Source organism: Ammospiza nelsoni, chromosome 2 (genome assembly GCF_027579445.1).
Source record: "Ammospiza nelsoni isolate bAmmNel1 chromosome 2, bAmmNel1.pri, whole genome shotgun sequence".
Taxonomy (NCBI): domain Eukaryota; kingdom Metazoa; phylum Chordata; class Aves; order Passeriformes; family Passerellidae; genus Ammospiza; species Ammospiza nelsoni.
The window spans coordinates 29348284-29373681 of NC_080634.1; the positions used below are offsets into that span (position 1 = coordinate 29348284).

General features: G+C 40.3%; 1 protein-coding gene across 2 annotated transcripts; it reads right to left on the reverse strand.

Moving 5' to 3' along the window:
- Window positions 1-763: 763 nt before the first annotated feature.
- Window positions 764-23662, reverse strand: SPICE1 (spindle and centriole associated protein 1). Of its 2 annotated transcripts, XM_059466018.1 has the most exons (17): window positions 23491-23662; window positions 23012-23059; window positions 21734-21880; window positions 17791-17893; window positions 16920-17041; window positions 15320-15405; window positions 14890-15032; window positions 14522-14662; window positions 13496-13761; window positions 10271-10402; window positions 9515-9662; window positions 7830-8054; window positions 5404-5789; window positions 3896-4067; window positions 2412-2514; window positions 2003-2081; window positions 764-1228 (listed from the first exon to the last, which is right to left on the reverse strand). In XM_059466018.1, the coding sequence occupies exons 1-17, from the start codon at window positions 23572-23574 to the stop codon at window positions 1175-1177; spliced, it is 2439 nt and encodes an 812-aa protein (XP_059322001.1). In that variant the 5' UTR covers window positions 23575-23662; the 3' UTR covers window positions 764-1174. The 2 variants fall into 2 exon arrangements, with proteins under 2 accessions (XP_059322001.1, XP_059322002.1); XM_059466019.1 differs by lacking the exon at window positions 7830-8054.
- Between the last annotated feature and the right edge of the window lie 1736 nt (window positions 23663-25398).

Genomic DNA, 25398 nt, shown 5'->3' on the forward strand with positions numbered 1-25398 from the left:
CTGAATCCCACTTTTTAAAATTTTAATTTGCTAGATCTGTTTAGAAGAACCCTTCCTCTACAAAAAAACAAAACAAAATAGAAAAAAAAAAAAAGCAGCAGCATGTTTTCTTCATTCTCTTATAGCTGAACTGACTGAGAGGACAGAGGCTGGCTCCACCCTATCACTACCTTTTGGAGGAAATTTCACAGTTTAAAAAAAAAAAAAGTCTGTTTTTGCTACTTGCAGCTATTTTCTTTCCCAGACTTGCAAATTATTTTCATTTTATAGACCTCCATCATAAATGTTTTTGGCAAGGTTTACTACAAGGTAAGGAACAGCTAACAAAGCATTTCCTCAAAGTCTTAAATTTTATAGGTAATCATTGCTAATAAAATAATGACTACTTTTAAAAGTCAAATAAAACCAATATAAGGACCATGGCCATTAGAATATTACATAAATACACAGCACCCCAGCTTAATACAATGATATGTATCAGTTTTCTGTTATATCAAAGACAACATACCTTAGTACACAACAAATAGAGATTCTGATTTTAATTTCAAGTAGTTACTTTGTATTTACTATAAAAATATTAAATGAGATTTTAAAAAAGCAATCCTCCAGTCCAGATGCAATCCCTAACATGCTAACTGTACAGAAAACACAAATTTTGGGAGCAACTGTAAACCGCAGAAGGAATAAATTCTTTCTGATGCAAATACTTATCCACCAGAAACAGACTGGCTTCCTAATCTCCAGGTTCCTTTTCAATGCAGGTACCTTCCCTCATCTCAGTTCTTCCTGACATTTTATTCCCACATCTTGTGCAAACAAACGCTCCAGAAGCTTCACAGGCAATTTCTAAAACCTCCTGTCTTCAGCATACCTAACAGAGGTATCAACCTGCTCACTTGTAAAGCTGCAGCAGCCTGAGTTTACAACCTCATGGAAGATTTTTTTGGTGAAAAGGTGTAAGGTCACAGCAGTGTGTCCAGCTCAGAAACTCATTCCCAGGGCCTCCTAGAGTGCTCTGTAGGGCACAAATACAGTAAGCACACAGACCTTTCCATACTAATGGCACTGACATGAAAACACTTCAGAGTTAAACTGCACATGTGTAGAGAGATTGTGATTTATTTGTAGTTAATAAAAAATATTTTAAAAATACAGGACTTGAGCTCAGCTTCCTTTACATAACGTGCATTGACAATGCAAACCATCCTTCTTCTTTTTGCTTTTCTACCTGTAAAAGAAGAAACCAGTTGAGATTCATGTACAGTAAATTTCCCATAGACCTGTGTGTTAGGACTGTTGTCTGCCATTGGCACCATGGAGGGAGTCACACCACCTACTTCAAGCCACACCTACCTTAATAATTTCAAATTTCCCTTCTAGGGATGTATAGTTTGCTGTCAGGATAGCAAGTCCTGGACCCTAACTCTGTTCTCCTTATCAAGCCTAATTTAGGTTATTTTGGACAGGAGGAAACAGGTTATTGGTATGTCCTGATGGTTGCTTTCAAGCCTATAAACAGCTCTTATGACTGGTTTATCGGTCTGTACCACTGCAGATCTCCCTGTGAAAGCATCTCACCACAGGCTATCCTCTTTTTTGCACATCAGGAGTCAGAAATATAGATTGTGGCTCTTTTTACCCATCCTTCAGGCAGGGACTTGTGCAACAGCTAGGGAAGAGCTTGCTTGCCTCTTGACTGTGGCTCTACCATGGCTTCAGATTCTCTGGAGTCATGAGGGAAAGACTTCCAAAGGTTTCCAGTTCTAACACACAAGGATGCCACAGCAGAAAAGGGTTACTTATAAATAACTCTGTGGCAGAAAATAATGAATGTCACTAGTTCTCAGGTCTCTTCTTACCATTTGTCTGTAATCCAACCTACTACTGACTGATAATAGCCTTGGGATATTTAAAACAGGACAGAGTTCTCCTCCCTTCATCCATCTTTTCCCTTTTATGACAACATATTAAAATTTTCTGGCTGAAGATTTTTCAGTCTCACCTTTGGTCTTTGGCTGACAGAAGTTAATTTGGCACTTTCTGATGTTGCACTTAAAGGTTTGCTGGAGTCTCCTACAGTCCTGGAAATATTAAAAATAAAATTTAAAAAGTGAAAAATGGAAGTGACTACTAGAATATTATCTCTGATCCTGAGTTAGGACCCCTCATCAGCAGTTTTCAACAACACATGTCATCTGTCTTGTGTCAGATTGCACATATTTTAAATACAAACATAGGAAGTTGTGAAAAAGCTATTAGACCTTTGTCTCACTTGCAGAATTTAATGCGAGAAAGTAAGGGAAAATCCACAAAGCCAAAAACCACATGGCAATTTCTCCATTGTGTTCAATTTCTGCCACGTCAGTAATTAAGATACTAAAAATAGGAAATAGTAAAGGCTGAACTTTTACCTTCTTATACTGGTCATACTGGCATGGGGAACACTGTCATCCTTGGAGCTGTCCATAGCCACTGTCATGGGAACAGAGGCTTCAACTGTCCTCCTTGCATTTTCTAGGTGATAAATAATTGTTTGATTCTGATGAGAACACAGCAACATTGCACAACATTCATTTTGTTTTACCATTTTTTCCAGAGGCATCACAACCTCTTCCCAATTGCACAGACACACAGACCAGAATTAAAGCAACAGGTTAAACATCAGTCTCACACTCACTTTCTGAAAATGACTGACAATGGAAGCAGAGACTCAGAGCAACTACAGACAACGCTCACATATATAGAATGATTCTTCCATGGTTAAATTTTCTGTGTTTTTTGGCAATTACAGGCTTACAGACTTCTGATCTCTCACCTTTGCTGCTTTAAGATTTTACTTATTGTGCTGAATTTACATTAAAACAGCCAAACAAGCATTGAAAGTGTTATGAACCAACCCAGGAGTCACTGCAAAGGCACCTGCATGCAAATGCCCACATGCTGCTCCCTCCTCCCCCTTCTTCCTCTCTCTAAGTCCTTCCCCCTCTATACATCCTCTGTGGTTTCTAAGGGGAAAGGACAGGTGTCTCACACAGAGCATGTGTACATGGCCACATGCAGTTCTGCTTGCAATGACAATAACTCCATGAAAAGATAAAGCAGCCCTGACCTCCTGCAAAGTAATCTTTTTTTACAGTTACATATGGCAGCTAATCTATGAATCTTGAACCAGCAAGTATATTCTCTAAGCTAAACTACCTCGTTACATGACTGGAAGCTCCTTTCTATTAGCACAGGCAGTAACTCAGCAAGACAGTCTGATGGAAAGACTACCCAAATGACAAAAACTAAAATGAGGTTGAGAATAGGATGACCACTCTGCCATAAGTTTTAGAAGCCTGATGTCAATACTTTAGTCTTTTTCACCCAAGATTCTGCACAACAGAGGACTGATTAAAAAACCCAGCGCTGACCACCAGAGATTACCACAGAATCAATTAAGTTGAAAAATACATCAGAGATCATCAACTCCAACCTTTGAACACCACCTTGTCAAACAGACCAAGGCACTGTCTGTGTGTCACATCCAGTTTTTCCTTAAGCACTTCCAGGGATGGTGACTCTACCATCTCCCTGTGCAATCCATTGCAATGCCTGACAACCCTTTCTGTGAAGAGGTTCCTGCTAATGTCCAAATGTAGCACCTGTTCTTCAGACACAGCAAAGATCAGGTTTAACATGAAGCACAGTACTTGCAGCAGACTAATTACTAAGCTAACTTCAGCAGAGGTTTAGCTGATATGTTTTTAGCTCTCTGAAGTAAGAGGTGTTTGTACCACAAGGCATTAACAGCAAGTGTAATTCTGACCACAACCACTGATCCAGTAAGATAAGGACTCGCCAAAGGAGAAAAACAGTCTGACTAGTTTTGTTTCTCCTGAAGCTGGGTACTCACCAGTGTAATTCAGGGATGGGGGTGGAACAGGAGACAGCATTGGAGGGACCATGTCAGCAGCAGCTGATTTCTGCTGGTCTATCAACTGCAACAGCTTATCCCGTGCTTCTGTACTCTGGCGATTCAGCTCCGCTATCCTTTCCTCCAAGCTCCTTGATACCATGAGATGACTCTACTTGGATAACGGGATAATTACTTCCAATGAAATATTTACAATTTTCACCCTAAAGGAGGGCGATCAATGTATTTCAAGTACTTCTATGCATTTCGTTTTCAAATTGAGAGTGAATATAATTATGTAGCACTTCTGTGAAAAATCTGATTTTGGCCCTTTTACAGTCCTGTATCTAAGTCCTCAACTGATTAAACATTACAATATTTTATACTGGTCTTCCCTCAAGTAGGAAAAATACAGCTGTTGTCCATATAATTTGAGAAAGAAAAAAAATCCCATGCCCCCACCCCAAAACCCCCCCCCTAAACCACAAAAAACAACATCTCTTCCCCCCACCCCCCCCAAAACACCAAACCCAAACAAACCACCAAACCAAACCAAAACCGATAAACACCCAACAATTAACTACAATTAAGAATATACATAATCAGAGACACATTCAGAGTGTGTGGGGGAGCAAAAGCAAGTTCTAGCAGTAGTGTCCTGGAACTCATCTTTAAGCCAGGTTTTGATTTCTTTGACCTCTTCCCCTCCCTGTCACTAACTACTTCCCCAAAACAACACTTACTAAGAGTTTGCATCACCTTGTACTAACAAATGACTAAATACTACACAGCATAACCTAAAGTGAAAGTGAAAACACTCTCAGCCTACATTTAAATGAAGAAATTAAAAATCTTCATGATCCTTAATTTAGCAGTCAACCAGCCACTGTGATAGAACAAAAGACAACAGCAAGGGCAGGGATGTTTTTGTGATGTGAACTTCACTCACTGGGATCCTACTGAGTAACTGCTTAGTTGCAGGTTAATTTTTTCCACTTAAACTGAAGCCTTCAAGGTCTCTTTCCCAAAATCTTTGGCATTCTCACAGAAGAGAACTGACAGGACAGACCCAATAAGCACATACACCATGATCAAACATTTGCCAAAGATGTATTGGCACTAACTTGAATCTCATCTGCTTTTGGGTCAGAGTAGCAGAGGAGATATGACATGGTTTTAAACATGCCTTTTACAAGCTTGACAAGAAGCTGTGGGCTGGTGCAGCAGTTTCACTGCTAACAGTATCCAAACTGCAAGAGCCTGGATCACATTGCAACACCACCTCCTGTTGCAGCATAACCTTATAACCTTCTTCAGAACCCAGGTACAACATAGGCCCAGTATGAGAAACTGCTGCTGATTTGCTCATGGAATAATAATAAAAATAACAAATCTCCAAGCAAACAAGTAGCAAGTGACAACATGAAAGACAAAAAAGCACTAGTAAACTATGGGAAAGCAGATCATCAGAAAGGAGATCCAGCCTTCCTTTCCTGCTAAATTCTAACCTGTCCTTGTGAAGAGCCTGGGCCAGGATCTGCATTTTGTGTCAGGCCTGGCTGATGCAGACAATCACTTTTGTCTCCAGGGACACCTCTGAATTTGCTCAGTTGAGCTTTAATTAGAGCATTCTGCCGTGAGAGCTCAGCTATCTGTCCCAGCAGATCACCATTTCGAAGGAACTCTTCAGCTGTGCTGGTTTTTCCAGTGTCACCTGGGCAGGACAGATTGGTTTTCTCATGGGAACTCTCCAAGTTTTTGTCTGCAGGAGGAACTGGTTGCCTTTGAGAGATGGGGCAGTTCTCCTCAGCTGTGCTCTGTGTTCTCAGGGAGGAAGGCAAGCTCCTTTCCTTGCATGGCTCTCTTTCAGTAGACTGGGAAAGGGCTGCCAACACTACAGACACAAAATAAAGGAACAGTGAGGACAGTGACACAAGATCCTCACTGAGGAGACTAACAGTGACTTTACTTCATCAAGTTACTAATAATCAAGCAGGAATTTGAATTGTGGCATCTGGCCTGAATGGTGTTATGGTACTGATCAAAACCATTCTATGGAATATCCTGCTGTAAGAACTCACTAGGTGAGTATTTCCTATTGCAAACAGTCTTACATTTAAATGATTTAATTCGAGATTGACAGAGTAGTCACTAAGAAGATACATTGTTTCAAATTTCTTAGCTGACAGATTAAATACTATTTCTTAGTTAGTCCACCATTTTCCAAAATTCACTTACCTTACCTGATAAACTAAGTTTTTGTTTCACTTCTGATATTTATTTTGTTTCAGTTCTGATATTGGGTTATTAACAAAACTTTCAGGATACTGAAACAAAAAAATACAAGAATTTAGCATGATAATTAACTAGTTAGCCCCTAAAGAAGAAGCAGTGTGGCCAACAAAATAGCAAATTATTTTTTTGTGGTCATCATCAGCAAAGAGATAACACACCCCAGAGACACGACTACAGTTCCAGCACTGTCTGCTGTACATGCTAAGCCCACCTTGACTTTTGTGACCAAAACCAGATTTTCTATGCTTCATTTACCAAATAGCCCATTCCTTCACAAGCTTTAGTTTTTGATTCTTGAGCAGAGATGAACACTTAAAAAAAATTACACTCATAATAGTGTAATAAATAGCTTCATAAAAGTGTGTTTTATGAAGCTATGAGCATAAAGAAACATTCATTAAGTTTAACATTTGTTGGGCCACTTAGCATCAGTCTTAAGAGAAGAACAATATATTTTAGAGAAATCTTGGAATACAGTTCTGCATTGCTGTTTCAAATGACAGAAGACATCTGACAGTTCTCAATGGGACTGAAACCAGACATTGCTTTTTGTAGATCAAGACCTTTAGTTCATTTCCTCCAGATTGTTTATGTACCTCCTCACAGCACAGCAGCCCACCAAGTGGCTGAACTAGATATAAACTTCCAATTGCCCAACCAACTCCTTAAAAATCAAAACTTTTGGTTATTTTTATGACTTGGAAAAGGCTTCCAAAACAAGGAAGGAAAGGGAGGAAAAAGGAGAAAAACACCAAAAGCCACTCCTGTACCCTCCTTCTTGCCAGCCACCGTGATTCTGGCCATGGATGTAGTTATCTGCCTCTCAACAAGGGTGTTATCCAGGGCCCTGGCATGTCCAGTGGGATGCATGCACTTTCTGTGACAATTGCAGCAGGAAACAGCTCAGTTTTAGAACCACAGAGTGCTTCCTCTTGCTCACTTCAGTGAGGATAAATGAGAAACACCTTTCCTAATCACCCTGATGAACTTTCTTCCTCCCATGAACCACAACTGAGCTATGGATACTGAGACAAGACTGAGCTACCTGGTTATCTGGCAACACAATTTCACCCAAAATTTGCTCAACCATTTCCTGTGTATGGAATGAAACCCAATGGGAACCTGGCTCCCATAGCATCCAAAAACCCCTTTGCTGGGGGGACTGGCTCAAAGCAGGAGCACACAGCCTACAGACATCCTGTTGAGTCTGCAACATTGCAGAACCAGAAGTTCCAGGCTTCTGTGGTCTCACCATCAAAGGTGATGGAGGCTGGATTACACCATCAGCAGGTGTAAATCTGAAATGATGTGCTGTAGGTCATTGACAAAGAGCTTCAGTACTAACAGATATGACAATCAAAATGAGTACAGAATAAAATGTCAGGCTGGATTGCCACTGGCAGGACTGCTGCCAGGATATGGAAAACAGGAAGTGTAAAGGCTGTCCAGCAACAGGCATAGCAACAAAGGAAATTCATATCTGGGTGCAGCAGTAGGATATTCCAGCTATTGGGCCAATTTGTCTAGGTGTAAAGATAAAAAATTTTCCATGGAAAATGCATCTTCAGAGGTAGTGTGAGATTGAAACAGTAACACACAACACAGACTCCTAAGTCTACTGCAGTCAGAGAAATCTCACCATTCTGGAAATGAAACAATTCCTCACTGCTTTTCTGCTGTGGTGGGGACAACAGCACAGCTGGCTGGAAGATGTGAGCTGGGAAGCTTCTACCAGGTCTCATATCACTTGAGGCACCTGGCCCTGGGTGAAATGTGAAAGGAAGTTCTTCCTGTGGAAATTTCAGCATATTTTCCTTATTGCCTACTTCAGTCCTGGGCTCAGGGTAGGTCATATCAGGTTTTTCTAAAGAAAAGGACAAAGCAGGGATAAAAGTTAAAGAAATGAACAAAACAAATCAACCAAAAACTACTTATAGTGAAATAGCAGTGTAGGAAAATATCAGTAACAACTCCTATGTTCAGACACTGAAAAGACAGACAAGAGTAGAGTATGTTCTACACCTTTCTTCTGGTGTTCAAGTACAGAAGTCTTTCACTCAAGCAAATTATAAATCTTTACTGGCCATAAGAGCAAGAAGAGCTCTTACACGAAGCCTCAGTTTCAGGACAGTGGCATGAGATCTGTTTGTAGCTCATGCATGAGACTTACAGATACATGTCTTGAACTATCTGAGCGGCATTTGGCAACATTCTCTTGAGAAAATCAACTTATGCACTTGTCCTAATCCCCCACATTATAAATTTGATGGCAACAATGCTGTTAGAAAACCATCCAAGGCTTTTTTGAGCTCTGCTGATCTTACTATCATTTAATTCAAATGAGAGGTCTCTTCAGTTAAAAAAAAAAAAAAAAAAGAGAAATTATTCTTCTTTTAGCTAAGGAAAATAAGGAAAAGATTTGAAAATTTTAGTGCTGCAGAACTGATGAATGTGAAGGTTTAGGTGTTAGGTTGGGAGTTTTTTGAGGGGTGCTTTTCTGACTGTTTGGATTTTATATTTTGGGGGTGGTTTCCTTTGGTTTGCTTTTACAAGACTTGGGTCAATCACATAAGAAAGGATCTGGTATGTGGCTTCTTCTGAAGAAGATAATCTTTCCAAGAAGAAAGCTTTTAGCTACAGAAAGATTCACAAAACCAACATTTAACTCTGGAATACAAGTAACTGTGAGAAATATTGGGATTCACAATCAGTTCCTGACCTTGGGAGCAAAAGCAATGCATTTAAACAACTGACCAGGAAAGACAGCTGGGAGGGAACTCAGTGTGAAAGGTGGATAACAGTCCAAGGTGAATCCTGTTTGGTTAGTTTGGCCACCCATCTGAGCTGGCTCAGCTCAGCCTGTCTCCGTGTCACACAGCACTCAGCTGGTCACTCTGCTCTCACAGAGCCACAAACACCAAGTGACACCTCTCTGTCTGGCTGGCTCCCGGCCTCAGCTGCTGCTGCTCTGGCGAGCAGCGACCTCCAGTGTCTCATGGAAGAACCAACCTCAGACTGCCAGGCTGCTCAGCAACAGGGAGCTGAGATCCTGATTCTGTGGGGTTTGACTTCTTTGGGTTTCTGGGGTTCTTTTAGGAGCCTCAGAAAGAAACTGACTTTGGAAGCCATCTTAATGGGGGAAGGCTACTCTCCTGCTTTGCCTGTGCTCACAGCAGAACCTATGGCCTGTGAGTTTACAGAAGTGACACTCATGCTTCTGCAAGAGGAACTTGTGCAAGCAGGCATCTATCAAATACCAGATTTTCCACTACAGGGATAAACCAACCACTCCTCTTTCATCCTTCACACATTCATTGTACATACCCTGGCTGTTTGCTGGGCCTCTGCTTGCAATTCCCAAATGTTTCGAACTTTGTTCTCTTTCAGGTTCTACCAAAGGGAGGCCTTTAAATGCTTGTGTGAGACACATCAGCTTTTCATCTGTTACTGTCATGTATTGCTGAAGCTTCTTCTAAAGGAGGAAAATAAACCACACACAGAATTACAGAAATTTGTGTTCTACCAACATAAATGAGAAAACTATATACTACAAGAAGTTGAGAGAAGAAATTTGGCCTCTTAATACTACTGCATGATTTTGCAGGATTCCAGTGAGAATTAAATATTATTGTCTCCATGTTTCTCATTTATAAATAATTTGTTTTGCCCTTCTTACTCATGACATTACTTCCTCTCTAAGGTTTCTTAATTGCATAAGTCCCAAATGTAGCCACTGATCAAATCTACCTCCACTGGAACCTAAAAAAAGGAAAATGTAGTATTACATCTACTCATTGCTCCAGTAGTGTTAACAGTATAGAAGTGTGAAGGAAGATGCCTAAACTTTTAGATGGATAAAGTAAAGTCAGTTTCACAGAACCAGCACTTTCTCAGGCTTTGAAGTTAAATAAAGATAAACAAATGACTTTCCAAATATTTCATACCCATACCTGCTACTGTAATTCTTGGGCTCCTTGCTCAATTTTATCACTTTCTTTCTTTTTATGGTTAAAATCTCCAGAACAGAGCTCAGAATTCTAATACAACCCTGAGGGATAAGAAGCAAGGGGGGCTCAGTACCTGCATAGTCATGTTTTCTTCCCTTACTTGAAGAACCTCAGCAGTCAGAGCATCAATCAGTTCTCTGTGTTCATCCAACATCTCCTTCTGCTGCTGCCTAATCATCTCTTTCTCATGCAGCTGCATTTCAGCCTAAAGATGGAGAAAAAAATTGAAAACTTACTACAAACCAATACAGACTCATTTGAAAACAGGAATGAGTCACGATAACATCATAATGTAAGAGCTCTTCCCACTATTGCTGAACTTCATCACTTTTATGACAAAATCAAATTGTCCAGCCTTGAGAACTGTCAGAGTTTGTCTGTGATCCTCCAGGACACTGTAGGGAATCCTAGACATCCTTGCTCTTCTGCCTTTACAGCTTTTACAGAATGTAACTAAAAGCATTTTCTCTCTGCACAGATACAGCTTCTTAAGTCACCGAATCTTCATGCAGGAATCAAATAATTCCAGGTGTGCTGATGCTTGTCAGTCTCTCATGCTACTTGTGCCTAATCTTTAGTTTCCCTAATTCATTAAAGAAGACAAATTTGACTAAGTAAGGGAGAACTTACTTGCTTTCTAATATTTTCCATCAGAGAGAAAAAGTTCTAGAAGGTTTCAAAAGTATGATAACCAAACAGCTCTGCATCCACATGATGTGAATGAACTAATATTTTTGAGAATAAATCACAGATACTCCACTGGAAAAAGACAAGCAGATACACCTTCCTTAAGTATATGAAAGGCAAACCATCAATTTTCTGTTTCCCTTCCAGCTGGAGAGAACAGGGTTTTTTGTACTGATCCAAGTGAAGCATGCTGGCTCAGAAAATGGATAAAAAATCCTATACCTGGCCTCTCTTTTCAGAAATCAGGCAGCCCAAAAGAAGCACTTCTACCCTGGTAGCAGTGATGAAGCTTCTGATGCCTTAGATCATCTGGATGAGCTACTGTATCTACTAATCCTTCACAGCACTAACCTAGTCTTGGAGGAAAAGCTTCCAAGCAGCTCTGTCTTATTTATGCATAGGGAAACCATCAGGGTAACATCTATTCCTATCCCCAGGCAGGATTTAGGTCTGGTATACCCTGAAAGAAGTATTTTCATCCCAGCCCACTGCCAGGTGTGGCTCTGATCATGGGAGCTTTAACACTGCACCAGAACATGCAGCAGACAGGGAGAACAGAGCAGCACAGATTCAGGGAGTATGCCCATTCTCTTTGTGGGTCTGGCAAAGAAAGAGCTTTCTCAGCAGAACGAGGGTGAGAAGGGAATGATTCATTCTAACACTTGGAAGGTGATGTAAAAATTAATTTAGAAACTAAGTCAGATTTATCCATTTCCCTTTAAGAATTTCATATGGTTTTGCAAAGATTTCAGAAATTTCTTTTTCTCTAGCCTCTCCCATAGTCACTATTTCCTTCTTATAGGTGTTGGTTAGTTAATCACGTAATAAAAACACTTTCATAGAAGATTCCTGAATTCAAGTTTCTCCTCCTGCTTCTTAGATCAATTTTGAGAATAAATTAGGCAGCATCCTTTATTGCAATCCTTCTGATTTTCTGCAGCAAAACTGGAAGGAGAGGAAGGGAATCTCTAAAAGCTTTGAAACCTCATGAAGACTGACTGTCTAACTGTCTAACTAAAATCAGAGGCTTTCTAAATATCCCCTGCAAAGTCATGTTCTTCAAAAGCACTGCCAGTTACAATTCAGGCACTGGAATTCTGCTAACTCTGTTGGCTAGGCAAGACAGATGGTGCAAACAAGTGCTTGATCTATGTCTGGCATCACAGGGACCAGGTTTTATGAAACACTCAAGACAAGCTGGGCTTCTTCCCAGCAAATTCTCAAATTATAACTGTAATTAAACCTCCCTAAAAAGGAGAAAAGTCACTTTAGAATATGAATGCAGTATCTTTCTCAAGCAAGCCTGAATACAATTAACCACATTATGCACCTTGAGTGACTTTGTAATATTGCTTACTTAAGAATTTAACTAGTAAATTTGTGTGTTGGCAGACAATTATGCAAACAATCAACTTCTGGAAGGATGGAATGGTAACAAGAAAAATTATGAGTAGTGTTGGAAGATGTCTAAGGCTCAGGAATAACTCATTTCTGCAGAAAAATTAAAGACAATCTAAATAGGATTATAACTGCAATTATATTTATAACACAAACTGGATGCTATTAAATTGATGTATTCCTAATAAACAGAAAACATTCTACAGAAATTCTAAGACCCTTCCTTATAACTGCCAAAGAACCAAATTTCATTCCCTGCTTTGGTATTACAATTTTAACAAAAACCAAGCATTATTAAGCATTTTTTTAAAAACATAAGACTTTCTCAGCTGCCATGGCAGTTGTTTTTCACCCTTGGACTGATTATTTACTACTTGCTTCCAGGACTTAATCAAAGTAAATTCTTCCATTCAGATTAAATACAGAGTAATACAAAGATTAAGTTATTATACATCTGGTAAGAAAAAATATACAATTCTAAAATAAGACGGGCTTCCCCCTTTCAATTATTATACACTCTAAAAAGGAACCAAAAAAAGAGAGTTCCACATGTCACATGGACCAAATCATCTGTGAGGCACTACTGCCTCTTGATAGCTCTGGGATACAGATGGATTGAAACCCTTTTTTTTTCCCCTTTCCTTTTTTAAACAAAACTTCTATATGGCACACAGGTGATCTTCTTTATGAAATTCCATTAATTCCCAGCTGTGCATTGTTAGAGTGAGCACTTCAGGTCATTCTTGCTTAAGGTAAAGTTTCTGTTCATGATGGTAAAAGAGGACTAAGGAATCCCTCAAAGAAAATAGGGGATTTGGGTCCACTGCTCTGGTGACAACAGCATCATCTTTGGGAGGCAAAGTAGAAAATAAATTTGCAAACAACGCTGTAGTTATTACCCTGCTACAATTCTGAGAATATGTGAATAACAAATTTTAAATTATTTCAATTGGTATTTTCTGCCCTTAGACACTGAGAGACTTTCACTGCAGTCAACTCCTCCATTTTCACTAGGGATACCAATTCCTAACAAACCAGCTGCCAACAAACCAGAAGTTTTAACTCCTAATTGCATGCAAACCTAGTAAGAAGTAATGATAATCAGAGTTTAATGTAAAATGCTTGGAAGCCAGAAAAGACCAAAGTTCCCATCTGCAAAATAACTTCACACCCTTCTTCATTGACTCTCCAGGAGCAGTTCTGAGTCTCTCACCTCCTTGAGGTAGCGCATCAAGCGACAGAGAGCGTTCACCAGGGACAGAGTGAACCCAGACAGGCCCTCACTTCTCTCTTTCTTTGGGACCTCACGACCTGTACATCGCTCATATTCCTCCAGTTCATGCTCTACTTCCTGGATCATGTGGCTGAGAACATCTAGGCTGGATTTGCTGTCCCTCTGAAGGTCAGTCTGGATTAAATTAGCTGGAGAATCACCTCTCTTTTGTCTTGCAGAGTTCTGTTCAGCTTGCTTTCTTTTCACTGAAGGGGAAGAAAAAGGGGTCATTGGCATTTCAACTTGTATAGAGATCTTCACAGTACCAATGAAATTGCATTGTTTATTGAAGTAAATCAAAGGAAATGCCCTCTCTTGCCATAAGATGAAACAGACCATCAAAGAATGTCCTCTAGTTATTCCAGCTATTTTCAGATCCTAAAAACCACATTTTTTGCTGCCACAGTAGTATCTCTCAAGGACAACTGACTGGTGCTTTTATCTTGGATACACCTGTTTGTACTTTTCTCCTTTCCAGTGAAATGCATGGAAAATAGTTTGCTAATGAAAAACATCAGCTGCTTTCTCATACTCAGTAAACAACTCTCCTTTTATGCTACAGCTTGCAAGTGATGCCAGTCGCCTCACACAAACACACAGAATATGGGGACTGAAATGCATCCTTAATCTGTGCAGCACAGAACACAAATCTGGATCAGAGCTAGACAAGTCCTGCACAGGAGAGGACTCCATGGGCAGCAAGGTGATGGGCAGCCTCCAAGGGCTGTTTTTATGGTTCCCAACTTCCCATGGACTCAGCTTTGCCAATGAACGTGCAGGACACAGGGAAATACACCAGACAAGGAGCTGTGGAACACCCAGCCTCAGATATGCTCAAGATTCAAGGACCCCATCATCAAACTTTGGTATTAGCCCTGCAATGACTCCCAAAAATCCCTTCCAACCCACATTTTCTGACATTAAGGACCTTGGAAAAAGGGTGTTTCATTTTTAAAAGTACTTAACTCTTTGCTGCAATTTGCTTTTGTTTCTTTGAGTTTGGGTTCAGCACTTGTCTCACAGTGTCAATGGAGTCTACAGACTCTTCTTCATCTTCATTCCGAAGTCTTGAATGGGTTCTCTTGATTACACTGGTAGCATTGAGGGCTGATTTAAACACAAAACAAAGAAAAAAAAAGTACATGTGAAATATTTCAGGCTTGTCCTTAATAGCAGTATGTTCTAGAGTACGATTAGAGCTGGCTTTTTAGTCTGAAAATACATCTGAGCCAAATTAGCATACATTTCTGTCTCAGACCCCCACCCAGGAAAGGAACTCCAGACAGGATCCTATGAACAGCTCAACAACCTTGCTGTGATTTGGCACACCCAACCTGACTGGTCCAATGAAGGGGAAACAGTTGTTGGAGTCCGAGGCACATTTGATTCCTGTGATAAGGTGGTTTTTCTCGCACCCTTTTCAGCCCACAATGGAGAATTCACCAAGGAATTTTCTTTTCTCAACAACCGAAGCAGCCTACATTCAAAACAAGAATAACAGTGAATTGTAACAGGACAATGGCACGATTCCACATTTTCTGTCTTGACAGAGCTCCTTAAATTATCTGCAATTGCTCAGGTGAGTTCCCTGCTCACTTTCATTCCCAGTCTCAATGTTACAACAAAGCCTTTCCCTGAAATTCTGAGATCAGGAAAGGAAGGTAAAGGGAAACAGAAGAACTAACTTAACTATACCCATTCAACACCCTTTTAACTTCATCTGTTTCCAGTGTCAAGCAGGTGGAAACCTGTATTTGTACTGACCTGTCAGAACTGATCCTGGATTTGAAACCAAACACATCATGGTGTCCATCTTCTGGTAATGCTTCCTCCTCATCTTCATCAAGAGGCTTCTCAAGAGACAACAAAGAAAACAAAATAGAATTCAGAAGTTAGAGACCAATTTAAAGGAATTGTTTCAAGAAAAAACCCAAGAACATTTGTTTTAGTCTTCCCTCTGCCAAACATGCTTAAAATAAAAATATCACACAGAAAAAAAGTACCAAATCCACACCCATTTGTAGGAAGTTCTGGGGGATTTTAGTCCCTAAGAAACACTGATACTGACAATTGCCTCTGAAAATAACACAGCAAGTGAATAATTCAATAACCAATATTTTCTTTGTATGATTTATATTAAATATGAAAATCCATGCAGACTAGAGGATAAAATACAAGCTGTTAAGGCTGAACCAAAACAGAGATACAACAGGCAAAATATAGAAAAGCAACCCATACAGTTTGTAACATTTCAGTCATTTGACATTACAAGCTAAGTAACTTCATAATGAGATCTGCAAAATTACATTTATAGTCTGTGTGTAAAATGCAACCAGAACAAAATACAATCCTATGTACGACATCTATAGCTAAATGCAAATAACCAAATTTGGAATTAGGGTTCCTCAAACTACCAAGTTTCTGAGCTGCTGGGTAGGTTTCACCAGATAGCCTTTAACTGTGATTTTCATAGGCACGTAAGAAGTCACAGAAGCTTGGCACACAATCAGTACACATTCCTTTTAAAAATTTCAGCTTATCTTGCAGCATGCATCCAGTGACACAGCTTACAAAGATGCTGTAGTTCGCTCCTCATATTAAAAAAATGGAAAAACAAATGCCACACCAAAATACCTAACACAGAAGTACCACAACTCAAATTACAGATATTTTTGCAAGATAGTAGGAACTGGAAGTAGAGAACCGTGGGAACATGAAACCATCACTTTTGCTCCCAACATCCTGTTTGGTCTTCATAACAGGAAAGTTTTCTGGGAGCACCACATGCCTGTTCTCAAACCCTAGTGAGCATTCCTGCTACAATATGTTATTAAAAGAAAACAGAGCACAAAGGCAAACTAAATTAAATTTGAAACATTTTAAAATTTGTTTACAACAAATCTGAATAAATGCAAAATAATGCGAAGTATTAAAAGTTAAACTTGTAGGAGTCATCAAGGCTGTGAACTGGGATGCAAATGGCTGTGTCCCCATATATGCAGACATAATTGGTAAATCAGACATATTCTGAAATATGGCAATTATTCAAGTGACACAAAAGTTCTTCTCTTAGACTGTAACCACATTGTACTCGTTCTGAGAATTCCAAAATTTAAAAGGGAGGGCATGATTATGTGAGGAGACATAATGGTATTTGTTTCTCATATCTGAGAGTTAAATCAAAAAATCACGATTCCCAGAGTCTTACAAAAGAAACTCACCTCTGTTTAATCTGGTCTTCTACGAATGTTATCAACAAAAACCAACTTAGTTCTGCTTGGAAATTCTTATCTTTGCATAGTCTTTATTTTGTGCAAACAAAAGAGCACCAGGATGTGTATGCATGGAACAAAATATACATTACCTGGGAATCCATGACAGACTCATTAAGGATGGAAAGCTGACTGGGAGGATGACTTTTTTGTACAATGGGTCCTTGAGATGATTCTAGGTCACAGTTAGGAGCCATTGTTACATTAGGAAAACCTAGAGGAATTAACACAGGGAAGAACACAGAGGACTTGGTCTGTACTTATGTTGCAGGATTATGTACTGAAAATCAAGCTCCTGTACTCCACAGAAAAGGGGTCACAGGGATGTCACTTTAAATAACCACCAAGGACTGACAATAGGGTTAATTTAATACACTGGGCCATATACCCAGCTTTTGTCCTTCCCACCTGCATAAATTCACTTGTGCAGAAACAGCTTGCAGGATCAAAGTGACCAGGAACAAAAAGAATGGCAGCCTACAGAGAAAAACCCCTAGGTTTAAGATTTCATATACAGACAGCCAATCCTGCCTTCCAGCAGCACAAGGATCCACAAGCCAAATTAAGAAAAGGAAAAGCTGATATTGCTGATAAATCTTCAACCATATCCAAGAGCAAAGAGTCAGCTCATGCAGCAATGAGAATCAGAACTATTGCAGCAGCTCAAACTGCCGCTCTGCACAGGCCAGTAGCTTGGCTGTGCAATGGTGAGCATGGAGGTGTTTCAAAGCACATGTTGTGAAATTCCACAGTGGACCAACACAGTGGAATAACCATCCATCAGTCACTCTCCCCTGCCATGGGAAGTGATAGCCTCACCTGTGTTTCATCCAACACGAACAGGATCAATCACACCACGTTAGACAATGAGATGAAAGCAGTTAAAAAGAATGCTTTGCAAAGCATTCACAGAAAGCAAGGAGATCTCTTAAATGTGCTACCAATACAGATGAGATGTGCTACCTGTTCGTGTGCGAGGAGCATCCTCAAGCAAGTCTTTTGCCACAGCCACAGCCTGACCAGATTGCTCCAATACATCTTGCAAATGGTACTGATCAGACAGGATCTGAAAGTACAGTGCAAAAGGAAACTTTACACCAAGCAGACTGATCCTTTCCTTTTTTTTCCCCCTGGTATTGTTTCTCTAAACAGTTACCAAGACAACAGCCAACAAAAGAACATTTGCAAAGTTGGTATTGCACAATTAGACCCTAAATAAGATATATCAGAACACCATAATTCATTCAGAGTAACTAGAATTCATACTGTTTTTCTGAAAAATTAAAGTTATTACTTCTGAGGCCCCTATCAGCACTGACTCTCTTTAGAACAAATCCTTCACTTCCTCTTCTCCTTCTAGCCTGACACAAGAAGCTGGGTATTTACGACATGCTCATCAAAAAAAAAGACATATATAGCAATTAAAAAAAAAAGAAAGCATTCCCCAAATCATTTGATCTCAATGTTAAGTCATAGAACACTTACCTACATCTGACACCCAAAACATGTACTATTTGATGATATTCAAACCAATTCAAGCAACTTGTTTCACTCAGTCTTGCCTCCTGAAAATCCTACCTAAAACTTAAGCCACATACCACCCAAAGTTCCAACAGAGGTAAACACAGCTGACAACATCTGGCATCAGAAGACATTTTGGGAATCTCCAGAAGATACAGCTTCTGTATTCAAATTTTCTTTCCCAAAGTCTCTCCCTAGTATATGAAGTCCATCACAACAGGTTCCTCCTAAGGAAGGATGTCTTGGAGTGCAAAGCAAGACGCATCCAGTTACCAAGAGCCAAATGGAGCCACCTGGGGATGGGGATTTGTGAGCAGAACACAACTTAAAGCTCCTCACTGATGCCTGGCTTCATTCAAAAGCTGGAAATTGAAAACTAGTAAAATTATATCCCACAACCTGGGGAGAAAGCAGATATTCTTAAACACCTGAAAGGAGATATGTAAGTGACCTCCTTCACCAAACTGATCCAGAGACTGTGAGTACTTCAGAAGACCTCACATAAAAGGCTCATGTATGCCCTCCTACTCAAAATTTGAAAACTCACTGACAATTTTTGCTCCTCCAGGAATCATAAGAAACTGTTTTTAAATTGTTTCACAGTACTCTGTGCTATTATCTCCACAGAGTTCTTTCCAATGTCCATTGGTAATTTTGCTGGCTTACATTTAGCCTCATACAAAAAATTCTAGGCAATGGCATTTTCCTCAATCCCCTATTTTACTACATGCTTTGTTATGTCACAAAGCATCCCTACATATCTGACTTTCCATGTTTTCTAGTCTTTTGAGCTTGCATTGCACTGCAGTAAATTAGACTTCTCATAATAATTTAGCAAGTCAGTAAATATTCACCTTTCAAGCACTTCACATATCTCCTTTTTCAGACCACTGTTCAATTTTCACATCTGATACAAACTAAATCTAGTGTTTTCCATTAAGCCATTTGACATCTAAACAATACAGGTTCTTAGGCAAAGTTATTATACCAGACCGGCAGAAGAAAAAAAAAATAGAACAGAAAAAGTTTATAGGATTCATTTTCTGAAGTGTTGATGTCTAGAGTGATGTCTATAATCAGACAAAAATTATCCTGATTAGCTTGTTTTTACCCTCCTCACTAGGATTTTTTTTGGCATCAGCAGGTTCCTAAGCTCTACCCTCCTGCTGAATGTGTTATGAACATTTTTAGAGCATTGCTCCCAAGGCAGATTAGCTCGCATTTGTTTGTGATGAGAAGAAAAAGTGGTATCATCTTGTAACCCCTTTAGGCCCATTTACATGGACAAATGCACTGGCAGTGTGCTTTGTCCCAGTTTAGTATCACCTACAAATTTCATTAAAAATTGCCTTCCCTCCTGTTTCAGATTGTTATCAAAGCAAATAAACAGGACTCATCCTAAAATCTCTCCACTACAGCAAACCATTTACCTCTACTCTTTGGTGCAATGCACTAACATTTTTTCAAAAATAAGTTGCTACAAGATCAATCTGTGTGATACCTACAAATTCACAGTCCTAAGTTTCAGAGCAAACTCATTATCTTTTCATTCACCTTTTTATGCAGACAAATCCCCAAAATATTAAAATTTTGCTTATCTATTTTGTAACTATTTAGTGGGTTCTGTCTACAGACAGCTACATGAGAAACAACACTAATAGCAGCACCTTCTTAGCTTTTGTCTCTGAGTCTTTGCAGTTGAGCAGGATTCCAGAGGCTTAGAAAGTTACACTCATAGAACTAAAAGATCACCAAGGTAACAGAGACAAGGAAACAATTCTCAGTGGTTGTGCTCTGCTGGAAGACACAGTGTCTCCACAGTAACTCTCAACAACAGGACCTGGCAATTAACAAGATTTAAGTTAGGGAGAAGTGAAAATGGTAACTCTATCTATTTTGTTATTCTGCTTTGGTTTTGTTTCTGTGTTTCTATCTGTTTCATCTTGCTTGGCATCATTTCCTTTTGCCTTTCTTTTCACTGATTCAGAAGTAAACACAGAGTAAACTGAATAAAGTAATCTCTTAACTATAAAGGGGAAAACCACTCAGGAGGATGTGAGATTTGTAGTACATTTTCATTAGAAACAGTAACAAATATAGAAGACTATTTCCTGAACATGAGTTTCACATCTGCAAAAGAATGAACTCACATAATAGGTAGCCCAGCCAAATATTATAAAATATGGTCTAATTTACCTTTTTTGACACATAACTTATTTCTGCATGGAAGTATTATTGAAACTAGGCTGCATCAGGGAAAGTCATGTAGGAATTCACAGTGTTTTTTGAATATTCTGCTGAAATATACTTGGCAGAAAAGTACCAAAGTAACAAAAGTCCAAATCTGAGGCTTAATTAGCAAAACAGCCATAATACAAAAAATTCTACTGTGATTGCAGAGAAATGGGTCAAATAGAAAACTAGGTGGTGATCTTCAATTCTAAGTACTTCCATTTGTTTGTCTATGCACGAATGTTCTCAGAGATCAGAAAGAGACTTCTGAAAAATTACAAAAGACAAAACAATGAAGATTGTGATGGTTAGTCCACTGCACATTTACAGAACTAGCAGATCATGCTTATTTTGACTGCTAAGTGAACACTGTTCATCATCACTCTTTACCAGCATGAACAATTCTCAGTGAGTACAGAGGTCTGAAAGCAAATTTTCAGATAAGTTTTTGTAACACATGGCAAGGAGTGACCTGCCATGTGAAAAAGGAGATCTACCACCACTTTTCAGTGACAGCCACTCTCTGTTAACTAGGCTTCGGTTTACTGCTACAGTTCAATACTCAAAAGCAAATTCAATAATATATTTACAGTCAGAGTGCTTTAGACTGCTGAGAACAAGGTTTTCAATCCTCAGATGACAAGCTTGGCAGCCATAGTTCACCAATCTTTGTCATGTCAATTTTCCTCCCTTAACAACTTCTTGCCTCACCTTTTCAGCCCCCTTGGCACTGCACTTTCTCTGTTTAAACAAACAATGTCCCTCCCTGACAGAGAAATGTTCATGTTTGCATCAAAGAAAAATGCCAGACACGAGGAAGAAAAGGCAAGCTGGCAATAAGAACCCACAGAATACACATACTTTTTACAACAGTTGAACTCTGCAAACAGTTCCTGTTCAGATGAAAAGAGGCCTGCAGAGTTACAGAGGGCACAGCCAGGGAACGTGGGTGAAGTGTGCAATTCCATGCAACAGCTGGATTGTCAGAGAGTCTACTCCAACCACTGCATGTGTGCAGCACACACAGCCTGTGCATGTATGAAATCAAGTTACCCAACAAGAGGAGCAATTTTGGCTTCCATGTGCACAAGCAGATTTCCAGGAGTGCTGCAGATCACCTGCAGCAGGCTGCAAGTGCAAATTCAGCTCTCACCTCACGCATCAGAGCCAATTTCCTTTTCTCAAAGGAATCCACATCCAGTTGCCTTTGCTTCTTCCATTTTCTGTTCAGTGCTTTCTCTTGGAGTTCCAGATGTGCCAATGCTTTGTTTTTTGATTTGTGTATTTCACGGCGACGGAGCTACAGAAATATAAATCAATTCAAAAATCAATCTTAAGAAAAATTTGCTAAGGAGTTCTTCTTGATTTTATAATTCATGCACTGAGCATTATTTATGTTAACTTCACACTAGTGCCAATGACAACCTCATAAACATCTACAAGTGCAAAATGCCATCAGTATTGCCATCCCAATCCCACCCAAATTTAAAGCAGTTCCAAAGGTTAATGGGGAAAGTCTCAATTTCTGTCTGTCCTACACCACTGACTTGGCAAGAGTTTACACAGCTGCAAAGGGAGGCAAACCCCAAACACTAGCACCTGTAAGGTGCAAAAAAAGACAAAATGCATTTTCCTGATTTAACATTGTCAGTCACGAGACATAGTGTCTCCCTTCTTCTAACAATTAGACTATATATAAATTATATAATTTAAATACAAATAAAGAAATTAAATGTGTGTGGTGCTTGCTAAAGTCTCAAGAAGCTATCAAGGCAAATACTTGTGGAATGAAGTCTTTCTCTGCTACTGTGACCATCTGTCCTGACAAACCTGTCAAAACTTATAATAATAGTTCATACTGCCTCTTCCATCCTGGTAATCAGTGCTATCAAGAAAATGCAAATACACATCTAAATACATGTAAATACAATGTAATTGACTAAATGTAAATACACATGATCTGTTTATTGCAAAGAATTCACATACTTTGCAATCAACAGGTCACTCAGTGTAAAGAAATTGTGTTAAATTGTTTAATTGAAAATTGAGTATTTTCAGAATTAGAGAGGCTCCTCAGAAAAAGCGCATCTTCCAGTCCTTCCCAGAAGTAAAACCTTCAACTAATCCACTAACCTCTCATGTATTTATGTTTTATGTTTTTATGATGGCACACAATTTACTGAAATAAAAATTGCAGCTACTGCTTCCCAGTGGGAACAGGAAACTGAAGAACACCAATTGCTGGACCTGGGGATGCTCAGTATCATAAACAAAAAACGAGCACTAAAGAGACATCATGGTCAGAAGCTTGAAAAAGAGATTAAACGTTGGCAGAAAACATTCCCATAAGCATAGTAAGCACTTCTCATGTCAGACAACCAGCTAAACGTCCTTGCCACAGGGACAGAGCAGTGAGTGCTATTAAACTTACAATATCCTCAGGAGTTGCACGATGCACTGTCAAATCATGGACGGTACTCTGCGAACAGGAACCACGGAACACGTCAAAATTCGTAACTGAGGGCAAACTTTTTTTTTAAAGTTTTATTTACCCCATAAACAACTTTTAAACTGCAGTATAACTAGCCTAACACTATACTACTGTGTACTCTCATGGCGCTGCAGAGCGTTCCACCCTCGGCGAGGCGGCCGCCAGAAGCGAGACCTGCACCAAACCTGAGGGCGTTCTTTCCCCAGGAGACGCAGCAGGCCTGGTCTCCGCCAGGGCCAAGGACGCCCGAGGGGCCGTGTCCCCGGGCACACGCCGCGTCTGCCCGCCCCAACCCGCACACAGCCCGGGCGTTTCCACGGCGCAGCGCCTGCGGAGGGCGGCGGCTCCCCCAGCCGTGGGCACGGAGGCTCCGGGGCCTTTTTCCCAGCGGAAGCCGCTCGGCAGCGGGGAGCACTTACATCCCAGTCCCGCCGGGCTGCTGCCGCCTTTCTGGGGCCCTTCCTGCCGGCGGTGCGGGGCCGCGGCCCGCGGAGCAGCGACATCGCGGCCGCGGGAAGGGGCGGGAGCCACGCCACCGACGGCACCGGCTTTGCTCGGCCCGCCCTGAGGGGAGGGGCGGAGCGCGGCCTCCTCCTCCGCCCGCCTCTTCCTCCTCCTCCTCCTCCCTCCTTTCCCGACCGCGGGCCGCGGTCCTGCCGCAGGAATAGCAACTCAGCTCTTGCGCCCCTCGGGCTTTCTGTGAGGGAGCAGTCTCTGTCCCCGCCCTCCCTCAGGGCTGCAGGGGACACCCCCGCTCCCGCCATCTCCCTTAAGTGGAGCCTTGGCCGCTGCAGCCCACTCCACGGGAGCTGCTCCTGGCGTTATCACTCGCCTTCCGTCTCGCCTCACCTTAATTTTCCTACTCGTTCACTTCTCTAATTGTCCCTCCTCGCTGCAAATATCCTCCAAAGATATCTCTCAGTGTCCCTCTGAAGAAGCCTGGGAATTTTCCCCGTGTGAAAATGTATTTCAGATGCTGTGACAGGTAGTTCAGAGCAGAATGTCACACAAGCCGTGAAAATAAGGTGATACGAAATTAAAGAGTAGCCTTTGTTTAAATTTAACAAACAGATTTCAGTAGCTGTGCCACCGAGAAAGGGTGTACCTCGGTAGCCACAAGGAATTTGTGGTTTCTGTAAAGCAACTGGTGGTTCTGAAATGAGTCATTGAGCTTACAGATGGGTGCAACATATTCCCTACAGATTTACCCCAGAATGTGCCGCAGATCTCCACTTCCCTCCACACAGGTGAAGATATGATGTAATTACTCCAAAAGGCTACAGTTAACATTTTGTATTACAGTATGAACATAATATTTTGTTTGTGGGAGCTGGAAAGTGAAGGCATAAGGTTTATCAGCTTTTCATTCAAAACTTTTTCCATTTCACCAAGATTTCCTGGTGCTTAGGGTGCCCATCAATGCAATTCTGCCTTTACCAGCATCACTGTAAAAAGATTCATGTGAAGGTGCAGATAGTAGTGGTTAGTGTATTGAGGGAAGGAATTGTATTGCATGTGATACAAAGAGAAGGTGGAAATCACAAGGGGAGTAAAAAGCATTTGAGAAATACTTTCAGCAATCGCCTATTATGAAGTGTGACAAATGTGGAGGTTGCACCTTGAAACCTTCAGTTTCCATCTAGACACTCAACATAGGTACCACATGCACCTGAAAGTGATCATCAGAGTTCAGCCTGTGGGAAGAGAAATCCATGTGAAGAATGTGAAGCAATTCATTAATCTGTGTTGGTCTGAAAATTTGGAAGCCAAAAGCATAAATCAAGGGCACATTTGGATTTCTCTCTTCACATGGCTTTAAATTGTCTTGAAGAACAAGGCCTACTGAATAAAAAAGGCAATAAAGACATAATTGCATCACCACATCATCTATTTTGAAACCTCTTTAACCTCTCTGCTATTATTAATTACAATCAAATACAAATGCTAAATACCTAATACAAGCAAATATGGTACAAGCCAGAGACAACTCTCATTCAAGTAGTGTATTCTCAGACACTTTACCCACATATAAGAAAGGTTGGAGCATGTTCTATGAGATATCTTTAAAGCCTGTCTACATTTCACTTCTCATTATTCTTCACACTGCATTTTCAGCAGAGCCTGAAAATGTGGCATTATCTCTGCAGAAGCTAGCTGAGCATCTACAGCATCTATTAACTTGCAGTGGAGCTTACATAAGACAGAGACTACATATGCAAACAGTAATTTTAAATCATCAGGTTTCCAAACAATTTGGTTTGTTATACATTTTTGCTATTTCCCTTTCTTAGTTAGTATGATTTAGGGAATATACTGTAATATTGTAA

Coding starts and splice junctions, on each gene's coding strand:
- SPICE1 (XM_059466018.1), bottom strand. CDS start 23,574: ATGTCGCTGCTCCGCGGGCCGCGGCCCCGCACCGCCGGCAGGAAGGGC. Junction 17,042..17,790: donor TGCTCCTCGCACACGAACAG/GTAGCACATCTC, acceptor TAATTCCTCTAG/GTTTTCCTAATGTAACAATG. Junction 15,406..16,919: donor AGTCTGTCATGGATTCCCAG/GTAATGTATATT, acceptor TCTCTTGAGAAG/CCTCTTGATGAAGATGAGGA.